Raw genomic sequence first — 21,100 nt, forward strand, 5'->3', positions numbered from 1 at the left:
GGACTGAGGATGAAGGGCATGAAATGGGGATGGAGGCGGGGATGAAGGTTAAAATCCATCCCAGTGCAGGATGAACTTATGCTTTCCCTATCCCGCCTTGTCCTGCCCCATCTCATCCCCAATCCTTCTAAGAGATGACACTAGACCGAGGGGAAATGGGACCCCACCCATAGGCATCACAAAAGAGCCATCAGGAATAGGAATGGCAGTGGACTGGGGGAAAGCGGAGCCTCGCCCCGTTTGGACTGGGGATGAAGGGCATGAAATGGGGATGGAGGCGGGTGAAGGTTAAAATCCATCCCAGTGCAGGATGAACTTATGCTTTCCCTATCCCGCCCCATTCCCGCCTTGTCCTGCCCCAATCCCATCCCCAATCCTTCTAAGAGATGACACTAGACCGAGGGAAAATGGGACCCCACCGGGCCTGACAAACGGGGATGGAGGTTAAAATCCATCCCCGTACCCGGATGGAGGTTCATATTTTGAGACGGGGTGGGGGTGGAGATCTTGTCCCTCGCCCCCGCCCCGGTCCATTGCCATCACTAATCAGGGGAATTGTGGTATTTAGAAAGGAATTCACTTTGTTCAGTTTCAGGCAAAGTTCTGTAGAAATTCTGAGTCGTGGGTGCACCATTTTAGAGTCGTTGGAATTTTTACAGTGTTGTTGGGAAGCGAGGATTGGCAGTAATGGAAGAGAGAGAGAGAGAGAGAGAAGGTGGGGACAAAGTCAGTGGACGGATGGGGGCCAGGGAAAACACGTCTTCTTTTTCTTGTTCTTTTAACCCTCTTTTAGTCTAGATTTGCTCAATTCACTCTCCCCCAACCTAAAACATTTGAAAAAAAAAAACCAAAAAAATTGCTGGTGGTTGAACAGGGACTTCGGTTGCCCACTGGTTTCCTCTCCAGCCCCCACGAGTGCTGGCCTGCTTCTACTTTCCTCTTTCTCTCTCTTAAAACTTTCAGAGCAGGTGATCTCATTTTTTCCTTTTCCCTTTTTTTTGGTGGGTTAATTTGATTTGGTAATTTCTTTTGAGCATTTGATTTTCAACCAATTAAAGAATCCCAAACAGGTCAACTTGTTTCCTCTCGGTTTTCTTGTCCCCTTTTTCTGTTCAGAGTGTCTGTTTGAGTCTGGTCTCCCCTTCTGTCTTCTATGTTTTTTTGGCAGCAAAAATGGGTTTTTCTGCTGCTTAAGATTGGAAGGAAACTGCATTCTTCTTTTTCTATTTTCAGTTTATTGGTTGATTTTTAATGATGGAGTGCTGGATCTGTTGATTAAGGTGATCAAGGAAGGAAGGTAGGAGGTTGGTAAAAGGGTTGCACCCTTGTCTGGGTTCAAGGTTATGTGGGGTTAACGTTTTTGGATTTTTTGTGGGTGCACTGAATCAGTTGGGGTGCAGAGAGGGGTTTTCAGATGATGGTGGTGCTGCAATTTAGTGTGCAGGAAATGTTGGTGTTTGTTGGGTTTTAGGTTGTCCAGCATGGGTTGATTGCTTGCCCTATTATTGCTCTTTATGGCGGAATCGGAGGCGGGGATGGAAGGCGAACCTTGCAGAATTCGGGCCGTATCCACTCAGAAATTCATGCTGAAGGGAAAGCAGCTGATGGGTGTCGAGCGAAATCACGGATGGGATTCGAATGATTGGCGATGGAATGGGAATCTGTTCATTGCTAAGCCCTCCAATTCCAATGCCACAACGAGTAATTATAGAATCAGTCATCCATCCGGTATGAATGGCGCATCGAATGAGGTTGGGAACGGGACGGCGGCACTGGAGAAGCGCAGGAAAATTTCACTGGATGGTGAATTCGCGATAGCGGATGCTTCCCTGTCTTTGAAACTTGGAGCGGGGAATGGCCATTCGGTTCCTGGGATGGAGAATGGGAAATGCGAAGGGAAAGATGGGAAGAGGTCCAAGCCACCGTTGCCCGTATCGAATCATCCTACTTGCCAGGTCGATGATTGTAATGCTGATCTTCGCGATGCCAAGGACTATCATAGACGGCATAAGGTGTGCGAGATGCATGCCAAGTCCACAACTGTTAGCCTTGGAGGTGTCATACAGAGGTTCTGTCAACAGTGCAGCAGGTTGTGGCCCAAGACTTTTCCTGTTCTCGTACTGATCTTCATATTCTCTTTTAACACCCAATCAGTTCAAAGATGATTATTATTAGTCTTTTAGCATACTTGGAGTCTCTTGAATGTTTGATGTAAAAACTGCAATTTCATGCTCCTGATTTTGAAGTTCATTCTTCATAATCCTCTTGTTCGCAAAGACTTCCCACAATCTGAAGCAATCACTAAGAGTGAAAATTGTTCTCCGTTCATTTTGTTTATTGAACAGAAGACTCATTTTAAGCGAAGTAAGAACATAGGCGAGTGAATGAATCAGTGATTTTAAACCGTATACCTTTATGCTTTTCCACTATTATTCTGTTTACGTTCCCCCCCTCTTGCTAGCCTTGCGTAGAACTTCTTGGTGGTTGTAATCTAATTGAATTGCACAATAATTTCATTTGTATAGTTCTCAGTTTATTTTTGTCATGTTAATATGCATCTTCGTACTTTTGCTTCATACAGCATATATAAACTTTGTAGTAGCGACTTATCAATTTTATATTTGCAGAGGTGGGATTGATCTTAAATTTACCATTTTTAAATGTAACAACGTCCAAATTTTGCTAGGGAACATCAATTTGGTGGTCATCTATGCTTGAATGGAGAAATTGGTAGTCCGAAAGTTACATTATGGACATAAACTATTTACAGCCTTTCCGTGTGATACATGAGAGCATTGTAATATATGTGCACTTCAACAATGTGAACATGGCACTTCTGCTGCTTATTCCTCTTTATGCATGCCTGCTAAGTTCAATCAGTTACAGGTGGATAAGGATCAGCATGTCTTTCTAGTTTCTACTACTTACTAATGGAGCCACATATTGGTGATAGGCCTTGAGCTACTGAATGCTACTTATTCTTTTCCTTTTAATAAAAATTTCAAAAATACGCAGAATTCTTTGTGAGTCCTATTCCTTTGATGTATTGTAATGAAATAAGTCAGATGAAATGCAGGTCATTTATCATTCTTGAAAAATGAAAAAGCTATTTTCGTGGAATTATCTACTACTTTAGTAACCCTGAATTATTAATGCATGTAGGTTTCACATGCTGCAAGAATTTGATGAAGGGAGGAGAAGCTGTAGGAGACGCTTGGCAGGTCACAACAAGCGAAGAAGGAAGATTAATATTCAGTCTGTTGCTGGTGCCAATCCCTTAAATGATGAACATATTAGCAAATACGTTTTAATTAGCATTCTAAGGATCCTCTCAGCTTTGCACAGTGAGTTTTAGGAAATTCCATGTGATCTCTGTGCTCATATTTTGTTATGCAGATGTAGATTTATAATTGTATTGACATCTTGCCTTAATAAGATATGTAAACTTGCTGTATGTAAATTATTTAATCAACTCACTTTGAATGGTGTTTGAAGTATGTCTCCGTCATGCAATTGCTTTTTAATACCTTTTGTGACTCCCTAGTTTTTTGAGATAGATTATCACATCCTTTATTTTTCCCTGAATGAGTTATTTACAGTTGTGCTTGTGCCTAATATTTTCATCTTGCCATGCTAATATCGTCATCATCATCATTAATCCTTATGTGAACTACATGCGACCAACTTGGTAGATAGTCGTTCTATCCTAAATGAAAAATATGAAAAGTCAAGGTGCATGAGTAATTGTTAGTCTTTGTGTTTGCTTAACAATGGCTTTGGTTCTATTACATGTTCAATTTTCATGCTTATACAGTATTTCAGGGATTCTAGTTTATTGGTTTTTCCTCCATGACTTTTTAAACCATTATCCACTGCTGCTGTTATTCTGCTATTCTAATTTACTAAAATGGTTTGCACTGCTTTCTGTATCACGACATTCAACTTGTGATATTGAGAATGGTGTGGTGCATGTCTTATGTTATCCTGAATTCTTATTTTCTATTACTTTTTCTGTTAAATTTTTTTCTTTTTTGCTTATTGTGCCTTCTGATTCTCTGACTTGTGTGGCATAGACTTCTACTTGATTTATTATGAGGTGATCACTAGAGAGTCTAGGCTGGCCATAGTCTGGATTGACAAGGAATTGGTGTTGGGTTTGTTGCTGAGGGCAGAATCTTATGTGTCTGTGGATAGGAACTAAGGGATGATACAAACTGCACTAGTCTTGGTGAGCTTTAATTGAGGATTGGAGAGAAGATGAGGGATTTACAGGTAGATCAAGTGGATCAGGTAAGTAAGAAATGGATCTAGGGAACAGTTTTGGCTTAGATGGGAATGAATCAAGGTAATGTCTAATACTTGGATTTCTTTAATTACTATAGCCAATCCTTAGTTAGAAGGCTTTCCTAGAAACTAAGACCAAATCCTTTACTAGAGACTAGAGAAGACCTAGAGAAGAACCCAAGAGAGAACTCTCAAAGGATTATGATTCCAAAGATATGAAAATGAGTATACGGGGCCCACATCTATGGAGTGGGCTTGCTTTCTCCCCAAGCTACCTCAATGGCTTCCTTAAGAAACTACCTATTATCTACAAAATACCCTTTATTTACAATCACTCACTTTACCCCTATACCAACGTATGTGGCCTTGGACACGATGCAAGAATGATCCAAACCATACAAGCAATATAGTTAGATCCAACCCAATACAAGCTTGTACATGTGAGATCAAATGCAAAAAATGAAAACTACATATCCAAACCCACAAGACTTCTGCATAATGCTCATGGATCCTATGGAGAGAGGTCCAAACCCAATTGGCTTATCCACCCTATAGATGGGTTGGTAATTAGGGGTGTGGCCAAGAGTGATGGGAGGGGAGCACAGTACAGTCTAAATGAGGAAGCATGCTTGTAGGCTAAGTCACATGGACTCGGCTAAAAGGTCGACGCACCCGTGTCGCCTGTACCCGACACGGGGTGGACACGGTCAACGCACCGGGGCTGAGTCCGTCCACATTTTGGACTCGGTCAACTTTGACCGAGTCTATTTTTGTCCATTTTAGGGCAAAAGACGTATAAAAACTAAAAAAAATCGATCTTTTTATATATATATTTTAAAAAATATATATAGCCGAGTCTTATTATTGTTATATATATAGCTGTGTCCCCCTAATGGGCACAACTTTGACCGAGTCTTATTATTGTTATATATATATATTTTTTTAAAAATATATATACATATATAGCCGTGTCCCCGTGTCCAAATTTTTTGAAATTGCTCCGCACCCGTACCCCCGCACCCATGTGACATAGCTTGTAGGAGCCCTTGACGAGCAGACTTCATAATCTTGGTGGTGTGCCTTTGCATAGACTTCTTGGGGCGATAAAGTCTCGATAGAAATCAATCTATGTTCTTCTGAATGAAAACCAACTTGGTTGGATCTGCTTAATGAATTAGGCCATTGTGGATGTGTTAGATTCCTGCCATAGGATCACCCTGCACTCCACCTCATTATAATTACTTGTCATCTGCGTCAGCTAGGAGCAGCTGACATATGCATGGGATTTCATGGTCTGCAGTATAAATAGTAATAACTCCCAATGGTAATATACTTCTTGGAATGCATTGAAGAGGATGGGTCATGCCTGTACATTTATGAAAACCAGCCAATCAGTTAGATATTTTCCTTCTGACAGGAGCTATATCCATTTGTTATTGTTTTTCTCCTTAAAGCACTGACACAGATGCTTCTGTAAACTATATATATTCTCAATAAATTCACTTTTTCATGCCAAATTCCATGCGGTATTTGTCCTCACTAGGACCCTCCTGAATGTTACATTTCATGGTAGACCAAGTGCAAGAATTGCTGACTATGAAATTATAGTTTGATATTCATAGGATGCCAGAGCTTGTGGTTTTCGTGGTGTAGCTCATGCTATTTGATTAGCCTTTCTATCTCATTATTGCACTTTCTTTCACAATGTTGTTAATTTGATATAGTTATCTTTTCAATTCCTTGTGTTCTTGTATTTTTCTTATATAATGAAGGTATTGATGCAGTCTTTCTGGAATTGTAGCAAACAAGTCAGACCAGAAAAATGATGAAGACGTTGTGTTTCAACTTCTGAGGATGCTTACTGGTTCTCCGGGTAATTCTTCACAAGTAGACTTGCCTGAACTTGTTCGGTCACTCCAATCCACGCAAAGTGCTGAACCCTCTAATGGGATATCTTCTCAAGGGTTACCTGGCCTTCTTTCCAACTCTCTTAGATGTGTTACTGCTCCTGGTTCATCTGAGCTTTTGGACTCTGCAAAAGCAGTACCTGCACCTACTGCTATTCAAGATTCTGCTGGAATGAGGGGTGGTCAATCAGGACATTTCAATCTAAGAGCAGCAGGGGACTCACGTAAAATTCATATTGGTGTTTCTCATGATAAACCTGAATGTCTTCCAATAATTCTTGACAAACAAAAACAGCCAGATGTTTTACCAGATATTGAGGACAACAGTATGTGGGAAAGGACCCATATCAAGTTTAATGATTTTGACCTGAATAGCATATATATTGAGCCCGAGGATGAAAGAGAAGAATCAGACAAGTTGTCACCAGCTACAAGTTCAGAAAGGTTGAACGCAAGGATCCATTCTGGTTCTTCTGGTGGTCCTCTGTTTTCAGCCCAGAACAATGGCCAAGTAAGTCCACAAATGAGTGTGAACTCAGATTCAGCATCGGATAAGTCACCATCCAGTTCCAGTGGGGAAGTTCTGGTACGATGTTTTCTGAGGCCTTTTCTAATATTAATATATAATAATCCACTTCTATAGCAACGGCTATTGATACTTCTCATTTTGGTGGTCAGAGAGGAGTGATTTCAATTTTACTGAATTTGTCTTGGTGCCTTTAGTTGAATGAACATATTATATAACTGTTGATGCATGAGAGCCCTTAGTGGATAGATTTTATTAGTTAACACACACACAATAGTCAGTCATATTTTTTTTAATAGGGGATGGGTGTTTCCCTTTTCCTTTTGGTTTTTGTTTCTCGTACTTGTTTCTTTTTATTGGATGCTTATTGTATCTCCTCCCTTCTCTTCTTTCCACCAGTCTCTCTCACCCAACATCTTACATGATCCATTTGGCATTAGTAGCCTAAACTCATTTTCTTATCATCCACCTAGTACTGGTATCTTGTACTCACCACCTAATCCTCCCCTTCTTATCTGCTGTTTTCTGGTCCACTGTCACACCCATCATCTCTTTGATTTACTCAGTGCTGCTCACTCAAAAGCATTGCCTCCATCTTTCATCCAACATCAGTATTTTCTGTGCAGCACTGGCTCCTTTTCTTCCTCGTAACAATTCCCACACGAGCATCATGCCATCTACAATTAGGGCTGGTAAATGAACCAAGTTGGTTGCAGTTTGGCTCATATAAAGCTCATTCAGACTCGTCAAATGAGCTCAGCCAGCCAAGCTGTGAGCAGCTTGTGTAGTGAACGTGAGCCGAGCACAAACGATGGGTGTTTGGTAGTATTTGTGTCATATAATGTCCACAAGGATATGGTAACTTTGCTTGTACGCAACAAGTCTCAGGGTTCTGCTCTCACCATGGACCCCTTAAATGAAAAGGTTTTTTTTACCTAAATGAGCCAGTTCAACCTCAGTCTGTTTCCCTCAGTCTCATACGAGCTCGAACCTGCTCAGCTCGCTCGAGCAAGATGAGCTGAGCCTGGAGCAATTCTTGGCTGCAAACTATCTGAGCCTGAACAGCCCATGTTTGGTTCAATCGGCTTGGTTAGTAGCCCTATCTGCAATGGCTGTTGACATCAGTAGCCTAAGCCAACCGTTTCTACCATTTACAGATGTATTTTGTTGTTGTAGGTGATTGTACGCCTTCTCTTTCACTTGTATGGATGCTTTAGGAGGAGAAAACAGTTCCCTTGTAGGCCTTCAAAAGCATTATGGCTGAAAATGTCTAAAACAATTTTTTACCAAAAAAAAAAAAAATTACATTATGTTTGTTGTTCATTAAACATTCATAAAAGCCAGTTATTTTATAGTTATGAATTATAAATATAGGTCCTTGTTTAGATACTTTTAGAAAAAAGTTTAGACCCGTCTTGTTTAGATACCTTCATTTCTTTTTCTAATTGATTTATAACTCAAGTAGTGCCTTGTGAAAAATCAAAGTACAGGCATGTTAAAAAAGGAGCAGCAAATGTTGTATGATCGATTAATTGATGTCCTGTATCATGTGTTCTAATAATTGATTTTTTGGCATGTTAAACTCCTTTTGAGCTTGCAGCTCCTAGTTTGTTTAAGAACATCTTCTTGATGGATATCAAGAATATGTTTTGACCTTTGTGTGCTTCCTGGTAGCTACTTGTTTAGTTCCTGCAGTCCAAAATTTAAATGTTATACCAGATATTGTTGTCATTCTTTTTCACACAGCTAGACCCACAATCACTGTCTGTTCTTTTTTAATTTCCAGTGCTGTACAGAGCGGATTGTCTTCAAATTGTTTGGTAAAGACCCAAGTGATCTTCCTTACGATTTACGGAGTCAGGTACTTTTGTGGTATAATGTGGTTTCATTTGTTTAGAATTCACATGACATATATTTGACGATTTTATATAGCAGTCCCTTTGCAAAGTTTGTTTAATTAAATCATGCATTTTTTGTTTTTAGATTCTTAGCTGGCTGTCTCAGAGCCCAACTGACATTGAGAGTTACATCCGTCCGGGTTGTATAGTTCTAACCATATATGCTCGCTTACCACGGAAAACATGGGAAGAGGTATTTTTAGATGTGAAGAAGACTAAGGACCCTTTTTTTTCTCTTATCCAAGTTGGTAGCTTATAATTCATCATCAATATTTCAACATATTCTGAAAGGATATGAGCATCTCTTTTTTTTCTTATCCAGCTTTCAAGGAATCTCGTCCCCAGATTGAAAAGGCTTCTAGAAGACTCTAATGACATATTCTGGACAACTGGATGGATATGTGCCAAAGTTGGTTATCAGCTTGCATTCCTATATAATGGTATGAATCATTCTTGGGCAACAATATAAATGCTACAGCGCATATTACTTGACTAACCAATACTCAACATGATGATAGTGCAGGTCAAGTGTTGTTAGACAGGTCATTCTTTTTAAGTCATGAACATGCTCCAATGATCTTGAGTGTTAGACCTATTGCTGTTTCCTTTTCTGAAGGAACAACTTTTACTGTGAAAGGCACAAACCTCACAAGTAGCAGCAAAAGGTGTGTCAAATGAACATTTCTTCTTGTCACATTAATTTGAGTGATCGTGTATTTACGCTTGATTGAAAGTTGTACTTTGGCATTTTTTACTATGGTAATTGTAGGTTATATTGTGCATACCAAGGAAAGCAGTTAATCCATGAAAGTGATTCTGCTTTTTGCTGTGAAGAGGAGGATCTATCAGTTGATAACTTTGAATGCCATGATGAGATCCAATGCTTCAGTTTCACTTGCTCTTTCCCAAAGATTAGTGGCAGAGGATTTATCGAGGTTTGTAATGTTGAGATGACTTACTTTTCAAGCAAGTAATTTTGGTCATATCTACATCTAATTCCATAAAGCCAGATAATAGACCCTTTTACTATGCTTGCTTTAGATTGAAGACCAGGAGCTCAGTACTGGGTTCCTGCCTTTCATAGTCGCGGAGCAAGATGTTTGTTCCGAAATCTGTACGTTGGAGAGTTTGATGGAAGATGGTGGTGGTGTTTCTGTTAGCACAAAAGAAAGAGACAAGGCTTTGGAGTTTTTACATGATTTTGGGTGGCTTTTGGAGTGGTTTCGACTGGCATATGACCTAAACTTTCCAAACCATCAAAGCTCAGATCCATCCAATTTCAATATCATGTGTCTCCTGGAATTCTCTGTTGAACATGAGTGGTGTGCTGTTATAAAGAAGCTTCTTGATATTCTATTTGATACGAAAATCAGATTTGCCAATTCTTACAGGGAACAGATTTTAGACGAAGTTGGTCTCCTTCATAGGGCAGTTGGGCGAAACTGTGGACAAATGGTGGAATTCCTTTTGAATTATGTCCCTGGACAGAATGAACTGCCTCAGGCGAATACACTGCAGTCCTTCGCTTCACCTATATTTAGAGTGGATAAGAGAGGACCATCTGGTATTACTCCTCTTCATCTTGCAGCTTCTATTGAAAGTGCAGAAGCAGTGTTAGATATCTTGACTAGTGGCCCTGAAGAGGTACTCCTGGTTTCCTAACATGAAATGCATGATCATTCATTTTTTTTTTTTCATATCTTTGTAATTGGTAACGTCTTTTTTCTTTCCTTTTACAGCTTTGGTTACGTACCTGGGAGAGTGACCAGGATGAAGCTGGATTCACTCCAGAAGGCTATGCATTGCAGAGAGGCCATGATCACTATGTTCAGCTAATTTTGCAGAAGAGAAACAAGAAATCTACTGTTGGGCACATAATAGTTGACATGTCAAGTGCTTCTACTACCCCATCCAAAATAGCTCCTGAGTTTTTGTTTAATGAGCACAAGCAGAGGTCTTATGGTTTTGAGATTGACACGAGCAGAACAGCTGCAGTTCAGTGCAAGCTTTGTGACCACCAATATCTTTACCGATTGGGGCGGTACCACACGCTAAACTACAGGCCTGCCATCCTCTCAATGGTGGCCATTGCTGCTGTTTGCGTCTGTGTCGGTATTCTCTTTAAAAGCCCTCCTGAAGTTGTATTCATTGCGCCTCCTTTCAGATGGGATTCACTTGATTATGGAACCAGATGATATACGTATAATGTGTGCATTACATTTTCTTTTTTTTTGAAGCGTACCCTAGTGAAGTTGTATTCATATATATTGTTAATAACCATATGTATAATAATATGAAAAGCTATTGAAGTCGACCCTAGGTTTTATTTTTGTTCTTACCTTGCAAACTGTTGCTATCAGTTAAGCTGTTCTGTCAAGGGCTCTTTTTTTCCTTCAAAATTCTTTTTGGTGTGTGTGTGTGTGCCCGTGCTTGCACCTGCATGCATTTTTCAGGCTATGCTGTCAATATGCTATACCTCTATATCGCAAAACTCACTGATATTTATGAAATTGAAATATTCTTAAACAGCCAATATGTATTTTGAAAACGCCACACCTTTTTTTTTCAACAGGAAAAAACATCACGCTTTCATTGCAATATCAATGCAATGAAAACAGTTATATATATATAGTAATGCGCTGGTTCTGCCCACTTTCTCGTTCTGGCCCCCTCAAAATCGTAGTTTTTTGGTATTATTTCTCACATCTAACACTGTAGATGTGATCTATAGGTTTTGTTTAGTGGGAACCTGCTTTTGGATCACAGGCAATTCCCACTAAATTGAGCATGTTGAACACATCTAACGGTTCATATCTATCATAAAACACTTCAAACTATGGGGGTTCAGATGTATCATAAAATACTTCAAACTACGGAGCAAAATGAGAAAAGTGGGCCTAATATATTTAGTTCTCATAGGTTTATATATATATATATATATATATATATATATATATATATATATATATATATATATAGAGAGAGAGAGAGAGAGAGAGAGAGAGAGGTTGATGGGTTTCAGTTTTTTTTGTTTTTTTTTTAAATTCTAACCATATAGATGTGATCTATCTTCTTGATTTTATAGTGATCAGCTCTTGAAGTGTTCCATTCCCAGTTTCCCATTCCCAGTTTCCCACACATGAGTTTTTATAAGGTTCAAAAAATTAATGGTCCAAAATCTTTGTAAAATTTTGAGGCTCCAAATATCATTTTTTTCATCGAAAACACATGATTCCGGTGTGGATTCCTTGTAAATTGACCATGCTCAAGACATTTATTAGGTTGGAACTGTGAAAAACATCAGTAGTGCAAAAAAATCCATCAAGCACTTATCACAAGCATCTAATGTTCAAGTACCTACTCTCTACTTTCTATATATATATATAATAATGGGTAGGTGCTAAATGAAATATGCTAAATGATAAGTGTTACATGAGCTTTTCAGTTTTTTTTTGTTTTTTTTTTTAAATTCTGACGGTATAGATGTGATCTATGTACTTGATTTTATAGGGATCAGCAGCTCATAAGTGTTTGATTCCCATACATGGGTGGGTTTTTATAAGGTTTGGAAAATCAACCGTCCAAAATCTTTATAAATTTTTGAGGCTCAAATTATCATTTTTTTCATCAAAAACACATGATCCAAGTGTGGATTCCTGATAAATCGACCATGCCCAACACATTTATGAGGTCGGAACTGCAAAAAAAATACCAGAAGAGCAGAAAAACCAAACCCAAGCACCTACCCATATACTCTATATCTTACATATGCTGATATTTTTCAGAGTTTTCCATGTTAAAAAGCAAAAAACTCATATAATGTCACCGGATTTTCCCTTCCATAGATCTTCCCCAGAACGAGATTTGTGATATTGATCGGTCATATTCCATCGTGCACAATACAATGATATTTGATTACATAGGAAAGTTGTCATAATTCCATAGTGCAAGTTCGTTGCATGGCAAATGATGAGAGCTATTAGTGCTAGTAAAAAGTACAAGGGGGGGGGGGGGGGGGGTTTACTAGCTGCAGAATTGGCTTCAAAGAGATGTACGGATAACCTTCCCATAGATCTTGCTCCTCTAAGCGTAAATGCAGCTTCCATAGGCTACACATTGTCCAAATATATTGTCATTAGGAAAAATATTGCCATATGAAAGCCCATATCAGGTTTTTGGCTAACTCAGTTTGCCAATAACTTGGTTCTTTTTAATTGAATGATCAGGCAAAAACTAGTTTTATAACACTGGTTTTCTTGTCATCCAAAAAACCAGGTCTTATCTTAAAACTTGGTTTGACACTCAAAACTTGATTTTTAACCAGGTTTTAGGTGTCATTCATATATGGTCTGATTCAGGCTTCTATTTTCTCACTGACATAAACCAAAACTTGAACTGGATCTTGATCTCAATTACTAGTTATTTGGGCGGGCTTAGGTGCACCCTGATGGATTGGTTACCCGGCGCGTTGACAGTCGTTTGCAAATAGTGAGAAGCGAAAAAAAATGAACAATGTGGATTGGGATTGCGCACTTGGGTCGGAGAGCACGAGGAGGCCGGAGTTGCCGAAGTGGCAGTTCCATGAGTTGCGGCCGTAGACCTGGTAGTAGAGGTTCATGGCGACCGAGGCGTGGTTGATGAGGGTCTCGGGTAGGCTGCAGGGGCAGCCCTTCTGCAGCACCCCGCAATCCACTCCAGGCTGTGAGCATGAGAAGTGGATGTTGTTCAGCAGCGAGCCTTCTGTGAATCATTGCATTGTGTGTGTTCTCCCGTGTGTTTTTTATTTTTCGAGAGAAAGGTGGGGTTAGTCAGACCCCTGACAGTTAAACAATCATACCATTTAGGGTTCGAACTTGCAACGTCCCAACACAAGGTGACGTACACTAACTGCTCCTGCCAGACAAGCGAGCCCTACACTATTTTGTTTTTTTTAACCTAACAACAAGGTCTTAGATCCCTACATTATTATTTTTTTAATCCCAATGGTATCGTTGTAAAACAGGTAAGGTTATGCCTAACCCCAGCTTGCCTTTAAAAAAAAAACATCTGTGTGACAAAATATCAGGTGATATTTTGAACATATCGAAAAAGAGAATACAGTATTTTAGTCTCCAATTAAAAAATATGAATATATTAAGATATTTTCTGAAATGCCATTTAGATAATAATAACAAGTACTTTCACCATATTTACATTCAGATTGACATAATATCAGTAAAATATCGGTAATCTTGTTTTCCATTTTTCATGTTTTTAAAAGCCCTCATTCTTTATATTGTATCTTTCATATTTTTCAAACTGATCTGTCTACCAAGATTTTGCCAACACAAAAACGAGATAAGCAAATTTTTTTACATAATAATTTCGTGGAAAATTTGCCACTATGGGGTTTTCTTTTTTAGTATTTTCGGACTTCTAAGTTATTTATTTCTATCAATATTTTGTTGATAAAAATGTGCAACAAAAAATGATTTTTTCGTGAAAAGTTCGCCGCTATGGGAATAAAATAACCTTCATAGAGGAAGCATGGAAGAAATTAAAATCAAGAAAACACGTAAAAATTTCATAAAGTTCATGAAATCTATGAAAGGGCCCGAGGGAGTACCTGACTATACGCCACGCTCACCCCAACTTCTGCAAAATCCAAAGGCAAAAAGCAGAAAAGAGAAAGAAAGCATTACCACCATAGTCAGATATAGCGCCAATAGATCAATCCCATATGCTTGGGAACTCAAAGAGATCCAAAACCCAGGATTACAAACTAGTAGAAGAGTAGGGATTACCTACCTAGCACAAAGGCTAGGAGTAGCACAAGACAAAAGGTGAAGGGAGGCTGCAGGGCTGCTGCTCTAGTTGCCATTACCAAAGAGAAGTGATCACAAACTTGAATGGTATTTCCTTGAGCTCGGTGAGAGTGATGTCTCAGATGGTGGTGAAGGAGAGGCTGTTTAAATAGGAGGACAACCAACGGTCATATTTGATAAGCGTTTTTTTTCTTCTCCTGTTAATTTGTGTTCTACCATGTGGCTTTGTCACGGTGGTAAGAGAATGGTAAAAAACTGTAACGTGCGTGATGGCCCCTGAGAGGGTGTTGTGTGTTCTCCCTCGAAAATGCAGGGTTTGCTACCTTGCGTGTTCAGGAGTGCGAATAAGCGTCACATATATAAGCACATGGGGCTCGTATCCCCGTGCATGTTGGCATCACTTAGCATAGGAGTCTGGTACGGTTGCAAAGACTTAAATACCCTTTCCCGTCATTCTCGCCATGAAACGACGGTTCGAGAAAAGGACAAAAATGTCCTCTATCCAGAAAAAGGAGGATGATCTTAAGTTTTGAAAAAGTCCAAACGTTCCATTTTCGCCCTAAGCAGTAAACTCCTATGCTGTCAGTGGATCACCCTTTGACGATGCACCATCTGCTGTAACAGGAGCTCCCTTTGACGATGCACCCTTTGTCGTCGTCTCGAGTTCAGATTCCCGCCTTTGTTTTTAGCTTGTATTACAATACATCGCCACCTTCTCGTTCCTGCCTTGTGTTACAAAACATTCCCGAGTTCGTTCCTACCTCGTGGAGATAACTATAAATCAATCGACTGGTTCGATCATTGGTGGGCGTCATAGGGGCATTTGTCGGCCATCTCTTTTTACAGTCTTCTCTTCTTCTTCATTTTCGTTAGGCGGTATGAAAAAAAGCAATGACGCACAAACATTCTAACAAGTGCCATTAAGGCGTCGTGAGTACCTTTCCATGTCATCATGCTATTGTTGAAGAACATATGCCATTGTGAGTGCCATTAAGGCATTGTTTTGTTATTGCATGTGGATGTTGTCTTTTCGACGGTTGAAAAATTAAAGATATTTGTAAGACGCTGGGACCTGTTGACAAGAATGCTTGGTTACAGATGCGTGAAAGGGCCTCTACCTCATCCGGTATCATTCATTCACTCAGTATATGCAATGTATCACAAATCGTGGTTGCAGTAACATACTACCAATTTGTGAGATATTGTTTTGTTTGCTAATATCAATTTGTAAGCTATTATGTTGAATTTTTGTATTGATTTGTAATATATTATACGATATGTATATCGATTTGTAAGATATTATGTGTTTTGTAGTATCGATTTGTAAGTTACTGTGCTAAATTGCCGTATCGATTTGTAATATATTATGCGATATGTATATCAATTTGTAAGATATTGTGTTTTCTAGTATCGATTTATAAGATAATTGTAGAAAGAATTTTAAAATGTGTGTGTGCGAAAATACATTATTGCGCGCTTGTGGTGGTGATTTTCGTATTCAAATCGCTAGTCATTTAGTGATTTCTATTAAAATCGCTTCACAACGTTGTAGATATAATTAAATATTTGTCACGTAAATCGCTATCATCAACACACATATACGACAAATTGTTTCTTTTATTGGCATGGTAAATAACAACTTGATGCATAGTATAAGCAAATAACAAATCGCTATTGCTTTTATACTGTGATTCATTCAATCGTTTCTTTGACTTGTTTAACCTTATCGGTATTCAGTTTTATATGCATCTTGAATAAATTATAGTAAACATATGCGTTGGCTAACACAAATTGATATATTGCTTATGACAGTGGTGAGCTTATCATCTGGTTACAATGAAGATGATCTATCTTAATCATTGGAAAGTTATGGAGAAGTGAACATCTGTACTAATAACGCGCCTGAAGAAGTGAACATGTGCACTAATGATGCACATGATAAGAAGGGTGCAGTTATTGGATTTACTCTTGACTTGAATGTTCCAGTAGAAGAAATGCAATCGATAATGAGGTAGACAATCATGACAGTATACTTGATAAAGGTACAGGCACTGGGAATGTACATGATAGTACACTTGACTTTATTATCATAGAAGGAATGCAACTTAATAATGAAGAAGCTGCATATAAATTTTACAACGATTATGCCTTAAAACTTAGCTTCAGTGTTAGAAGATATTCTTGGTCAAAAAATGCACAGGGTGTCATGGTGAGAAAGACATATGTTTGTTCTAAGGAAGGTTGGAAAGTGAAAATTCAACAAGGAGCAAGTCAGATTCAAGATGTGGATGTTCAACTAGAATGGTGTTAAGAAGACTTCCGAATGGGAAATATGTAGTTTGTACTTTAATCAGTGATCATAACCATGAATTAGTAGCTTCATTTATGACTCCTATGTTAAGGTCACATTGTAAAGTAATTGAAGCGCATGTTGTAATTGTTGAACTAACTTATAACGCCGACATTGCACTAAGGAAGACATACAATTTGTGTGCGCACATAGATGGTGGTCGTGAGAATGTGCCATTCACACCTATGGATCTAAGAAACCACTTGAGAAGGAAGGTGATGAATAACATGAAGAATGGAGAAATATGTTCTTTGGTTGATTACTTATAAAAAAAATCAAGCATTGACCCTGATTTCTTTAGTGCAATGCAACTGAATGAAGATGGATATACTGTGAATATGTTTTGGGCAGATTTAAAGTCAATAGTAGATTGTGAATGCTTCAATGATGTGCTTATTTTTTATATGACAATGAAGATTAATACTGAACAGTGGCCATTTGTGCAGTTTGTCGAAGTGAACCATCACTCAGAGAGTTGTATATTAGGCGACGCTTTTTTGTATAACCAGACTAAGGAAAGCTTTGAGTGGTTGTTCAGAGTATTTACACAGGCAAATAATGAGAAGCAACATGAAGCTGTACTTACAGATGAAGATCACGCAATTGCGGCTGCAGTGTCTCATGTATGGCCAGATGCACATCATCGCCTATGTTTGTGGCATATATTTCAAAATGCAGCAAAGAACATAAGACACATATTTAATCAGAAGATAGGGTTTGACAAAAAGTTTATAAGATGTGTACTTGAGAGAGTAGATGAGGTCACCTTTATGTCTGATTGGGAGAAATTAATTCAGATGTACGACCTTGAAGACTGTGTGGGGTTATAAAATTTATATGCAGAAAAAAAGAAGTGGCCATTAGCATATGAAAGACAATACTTTTGTGCAGGTATGATGAGCATACAAAGAGCTGAATCTATGCATACCACACTAAAGAAAACCTTGTATTCATGTTTAACAATGTTTCGCTTCATGAAACAATATGAATTATTTGTAGACAGTCTTAGAAAGAATGCGCTTGAATAAGATGTGAAATGCTTCAATATACGCCCTGTAACTTTGGGCATAAAAATATTGATGCGATCTGCAGATCTGTATACACTAACTGTATTTGAATAGATTAAGAAAGATGTTATACAAGTCATGAATTGCAATATAAAAAAACACATGCAAACCGAGAATATGCACAAATACCATATTGTATGAGAGGGCGAAGCGCATCCGAAAAGGCAAGAAGTACATGTTACGTATAATGTTGACAACAAAATAACTGAATGTACGTGCAAAATGTATGAATTCAAAGGTATTTTATGTCATCATGCAATAAAGACACTTAATCAAGAGAAGACACAAGAAATACCTGAGTCATATTTAATGTGAAGATGAACGAGACAAGCAAAAATTGAACTGCTGGATACAGATAATGTCAGTCAATCTGGTGTTGATGAGAAGTGCGACATAGCCTCCCGTTACCAACAACTATGTAGGTCACTTATGCATGTTGCATATTTGACATCGAAAAGTGAAGAAGCCTATGTATGGATGAGAAAAGTGTCAAGGGAGTTACTTGAAAATGTTCAGTTAATTCACCATTAGTCCGTTGCAGCTCATGAAAATCAATCCAAGAAAATGAGAGCGAACAACAGAGATAAAAATCATGCTTCTCTTGACCCACATGAGAAGTTGCGTCGAAGCGTAAACATCATCCTCAACAAGTCAGGAGTCAACGTTATAGATTATGATGGAAAAAATCACCTAGCGAAGGGTATCAAAAGGAAACCTGTCTTTGATCGCAGTCGTTGGATGACAAAGGGTGCACTAGAATTGGTTGGCAAGAAAAAGTCTAAGAAATAACCAACCTCTAAGCAAAAGCAACCAAGCCCTTCGTATGAACATGTATGTAATACATTATATTGCTTCTCATGTAAATTGCATTACGTGCAGCTTATTAATATCTAAGTTGTGTAATTTCTAACATGCAGCAATACCCTATAGACGTGCACTACAACGTTGACACCTTCAATCCTCCCGACCAGTTGTTCTGGAACAATAATTTCAGTTTTATAAGTCTTTTGGTATGTAATCAATGTTGGGAGGATGTTTGCATTTCTTGTGAAACTTAATGTAGTGTCTTATATTGTTCTGTTTCATGACAGACTCAGTTCAATTTGAAAGTGAGCTATGAAACACAAGAATCGCGTGTGAATTCTATTTAATAATGTATCCTTCACATGTATAAATCATTGTAATATGTATCCTTCACATGTATAAATCGTTATATCATCTAGCCTACAGAGCTATAATTTTGATACCATAGGTAAATTGCTGTTGTTCAGTGCTTATACCATTAGTAAAAATTATTATTTCATCTAGCCTTCATATATATAAATCGGTATACATATATTGTAGTTGAATCGTTGCGCAAAAGTTGTTCTGTAATTAAACTATCTTAAAAGTAAAAAGTTGTTACATCGCTGTAGCTTAATTTTTACACCATTAATAAATCGTGTCTATGGTAATTTATTTGGTATATAAATTGTTATACCATGTACTGTCCTATCGCGATTTACACAATGGCATCTATGTTGGCCACAACTGGATGAAAATCACATTGTGCATGAGTATAAATCACGGTAAAAGTGCATGGACAAATCGTTGTCTCATCTAGCCTTCACATATACATATTGTTGTACATACATATACTGTAGTTGAATCATTGCGCAAAAAGTTGTTCTATAAATAAACACTATTAAAAGTACCAAATAAATTTAATTAAATTATATATATGTCTCACAACCAACCCAATCCAATCACTCCCCCACCTAAACCCATAAATACAAATCGACGTGAAATTCAATGATAAAAATTAAGGTAAATTCAACGATACATATCGATTTACAGCATGATACTTTTTACGTTTTATACATAAATAATATTTTAGTATTAGTTGCAAATCGATATGAGTAAATCGCGATATTACATATCGATATCGTTCACAAAGACAAACAAAGATATATCATTGTCGTGGTAGCTTCTTAAATACAAATCAATGTTATTTACAACCACATTCATTTACCAAAAATATGAGTATGCGATAACGATAAACAATGATTGATTAATAAATGACCGAAAAGAAAAACAATAAACAAAGTGACACGATGTTTAGACTTAGCAAAGTATAAATCAAGAATAATTCAATGATACAAATAGAGGTAACCGCGACAACGATATGTCTTTGTTTGACTTTGTGAACGATATCGATATGTAATATCACAATTTACTCATATTGGTTTGCAACTGTTATTTAAATTGATTTGTAAATCGCTATAGAACATATCGTTGACATAGACAAAGCCCGTAAAAGCAAATCGTGATAGGACAAATCGCTTCCGCTTTATGTCTGTGATTGTACATGTCGTGATCGGATACTTCCTCTATGAAAAATAATTTACGATCTATTATAGAAAGAATTATATAATAATAGAATGTTATATTACATAATAAATTATAATTGGTTGCAAGCCAATCGGTGTCAAGCAAATCACGATAGCACATAACCTTCATACGTACAAATCATAATTTCCAGTGTAAATCATTGTGTAAATCGCGATAGGAATACCATAAAAGCAAATCATAATTTCCACTGTATACAATGCTAATTTCTTTTATAATTTTCATTAACGAAGGCCGAACATTACAACAAATTTTTTATAAGAGAACTAATATACCATGAAATAAGGAGTGACGATGTGTATAGTATTGGTTATTGTGTTGCTTTGAATATACATGACGAAATCATATATAGTCTGTTTGAAACAAATATATACGTGTTAACATACATACCCATGACATAAGTAAATATACAACTGATAGTGGTTTCATACGTACAAAATTACTGATAGTGTTTCCTTCTGCAAATTCATCTTGCAACCGGTTGATGTTATCTTGGAACCCTTTACAGAGTTTTCAGGCACCTTTTTTTGTGAATGTTTCACTGACATTAGCAGAATATTCAATAACCGATACTACAATTCTTTTCTACAGTACACAACATAAATCAAATATATGCTATAAAAGAGCCAAATTTTAAAGAAACTCGTCATGAGGTTTAGTAAAATCCCGTAAAAGCAAACCGCGATAGCACGTAGTCCTTATACGTATAAATCATTTATGCCTTTTATCAATGTTTGTGCAAATCATTTTAGCCATTTATTAATCATTGTGTAAATCACGATAGGAAGACAACTCGTAAAAGCAAATCATAATTTTCACAGTACACAACGCTAAACGCTTGTTTGATTTTTATTTATGAAGGCCGACCATTACAAT

At 37.8% G+C, this 21,100-nt stretch overlaps 1 protein-coding gene across 1 annotated transcript; it reads left to right on the forward strand.

Moving 5' to 3' along the window:
* The first annotated feature begins 874 nt into the window (after nucleotides 1-874).
* On the forward strand, nucleotides 875-10,927 carry LOC149815799 (squamosa promoter-binding-like protein 1). The gene is made up of 10 exons (XM_089988451.1): nucleotides 875-2,089; nucleotides 3,163-3,344; nucleotides 6,086-6,777; nucleotides 8,504-8,578; nucleotides 8,701-8,808; nucleotides 8,938-9,055; nucleotides 9,139-9,280; nucleotides 9,385-9,550; nucleotides 9,657-10,259; nucleotides 10,355-10,927. The coding sequence occupies exons 1-10, from the start codon at nucleotides 1,515-1,517 to the stop codon at nucleotides 10,808-10,810; spliced, it is 3,117 nt and encodes a 1,038-aa protein (XP_089844577.1). The 5' UTR covers nucleotides 875-1,514; the 3' UTR covers nucleotides 10,811-10,927.
* Nucleotides 10,928-21,100: the final 10,173 nt, after the last annotated feature.

This window comes from Nuphar pumila, chromosome 15 (genome assembly GCF_984573655.1).
Source record: "Nuphar pumila chromosome 15, dmNupPumi1.hap1.1, whole genome shotgun sequence".
Classification (NCBI taxonomy): Eukaryota; Viridiplantae; Streptophyta; class Magnoliopsida; order Nymphaeales; family Nymphaeaceae; genus Nuphar; species Nuphar pumila.

What these genes read in the sequence shown, in the direction of transcription:
- LOC149815799 (XM_089988451.1), top strand. Translation starts at nt 1,515, where the DNA reads ATGGCGGAATCGGAGGCGGGGATGGAAGGCGAACCTTGCAGAATTCGG. An exon ending in GCTTGCATTCCTATATAATG is followed by an intron (nt 9,056 to 9,138) that starts GTATGAATCATT and finishes ATGATAGTGCAG; the next exon opens with GTCAAGTGTTGTTAGACAGG. An exon ending in GTGGCAGAGGATTTATCGAG is followed by an intron (nt 9,551 to 9,656) that starts GTTTGTAATGTT and finishes TGCTTGCTTTAG; the next exon opens with ATTGAAGACCAGGAGCTCAG.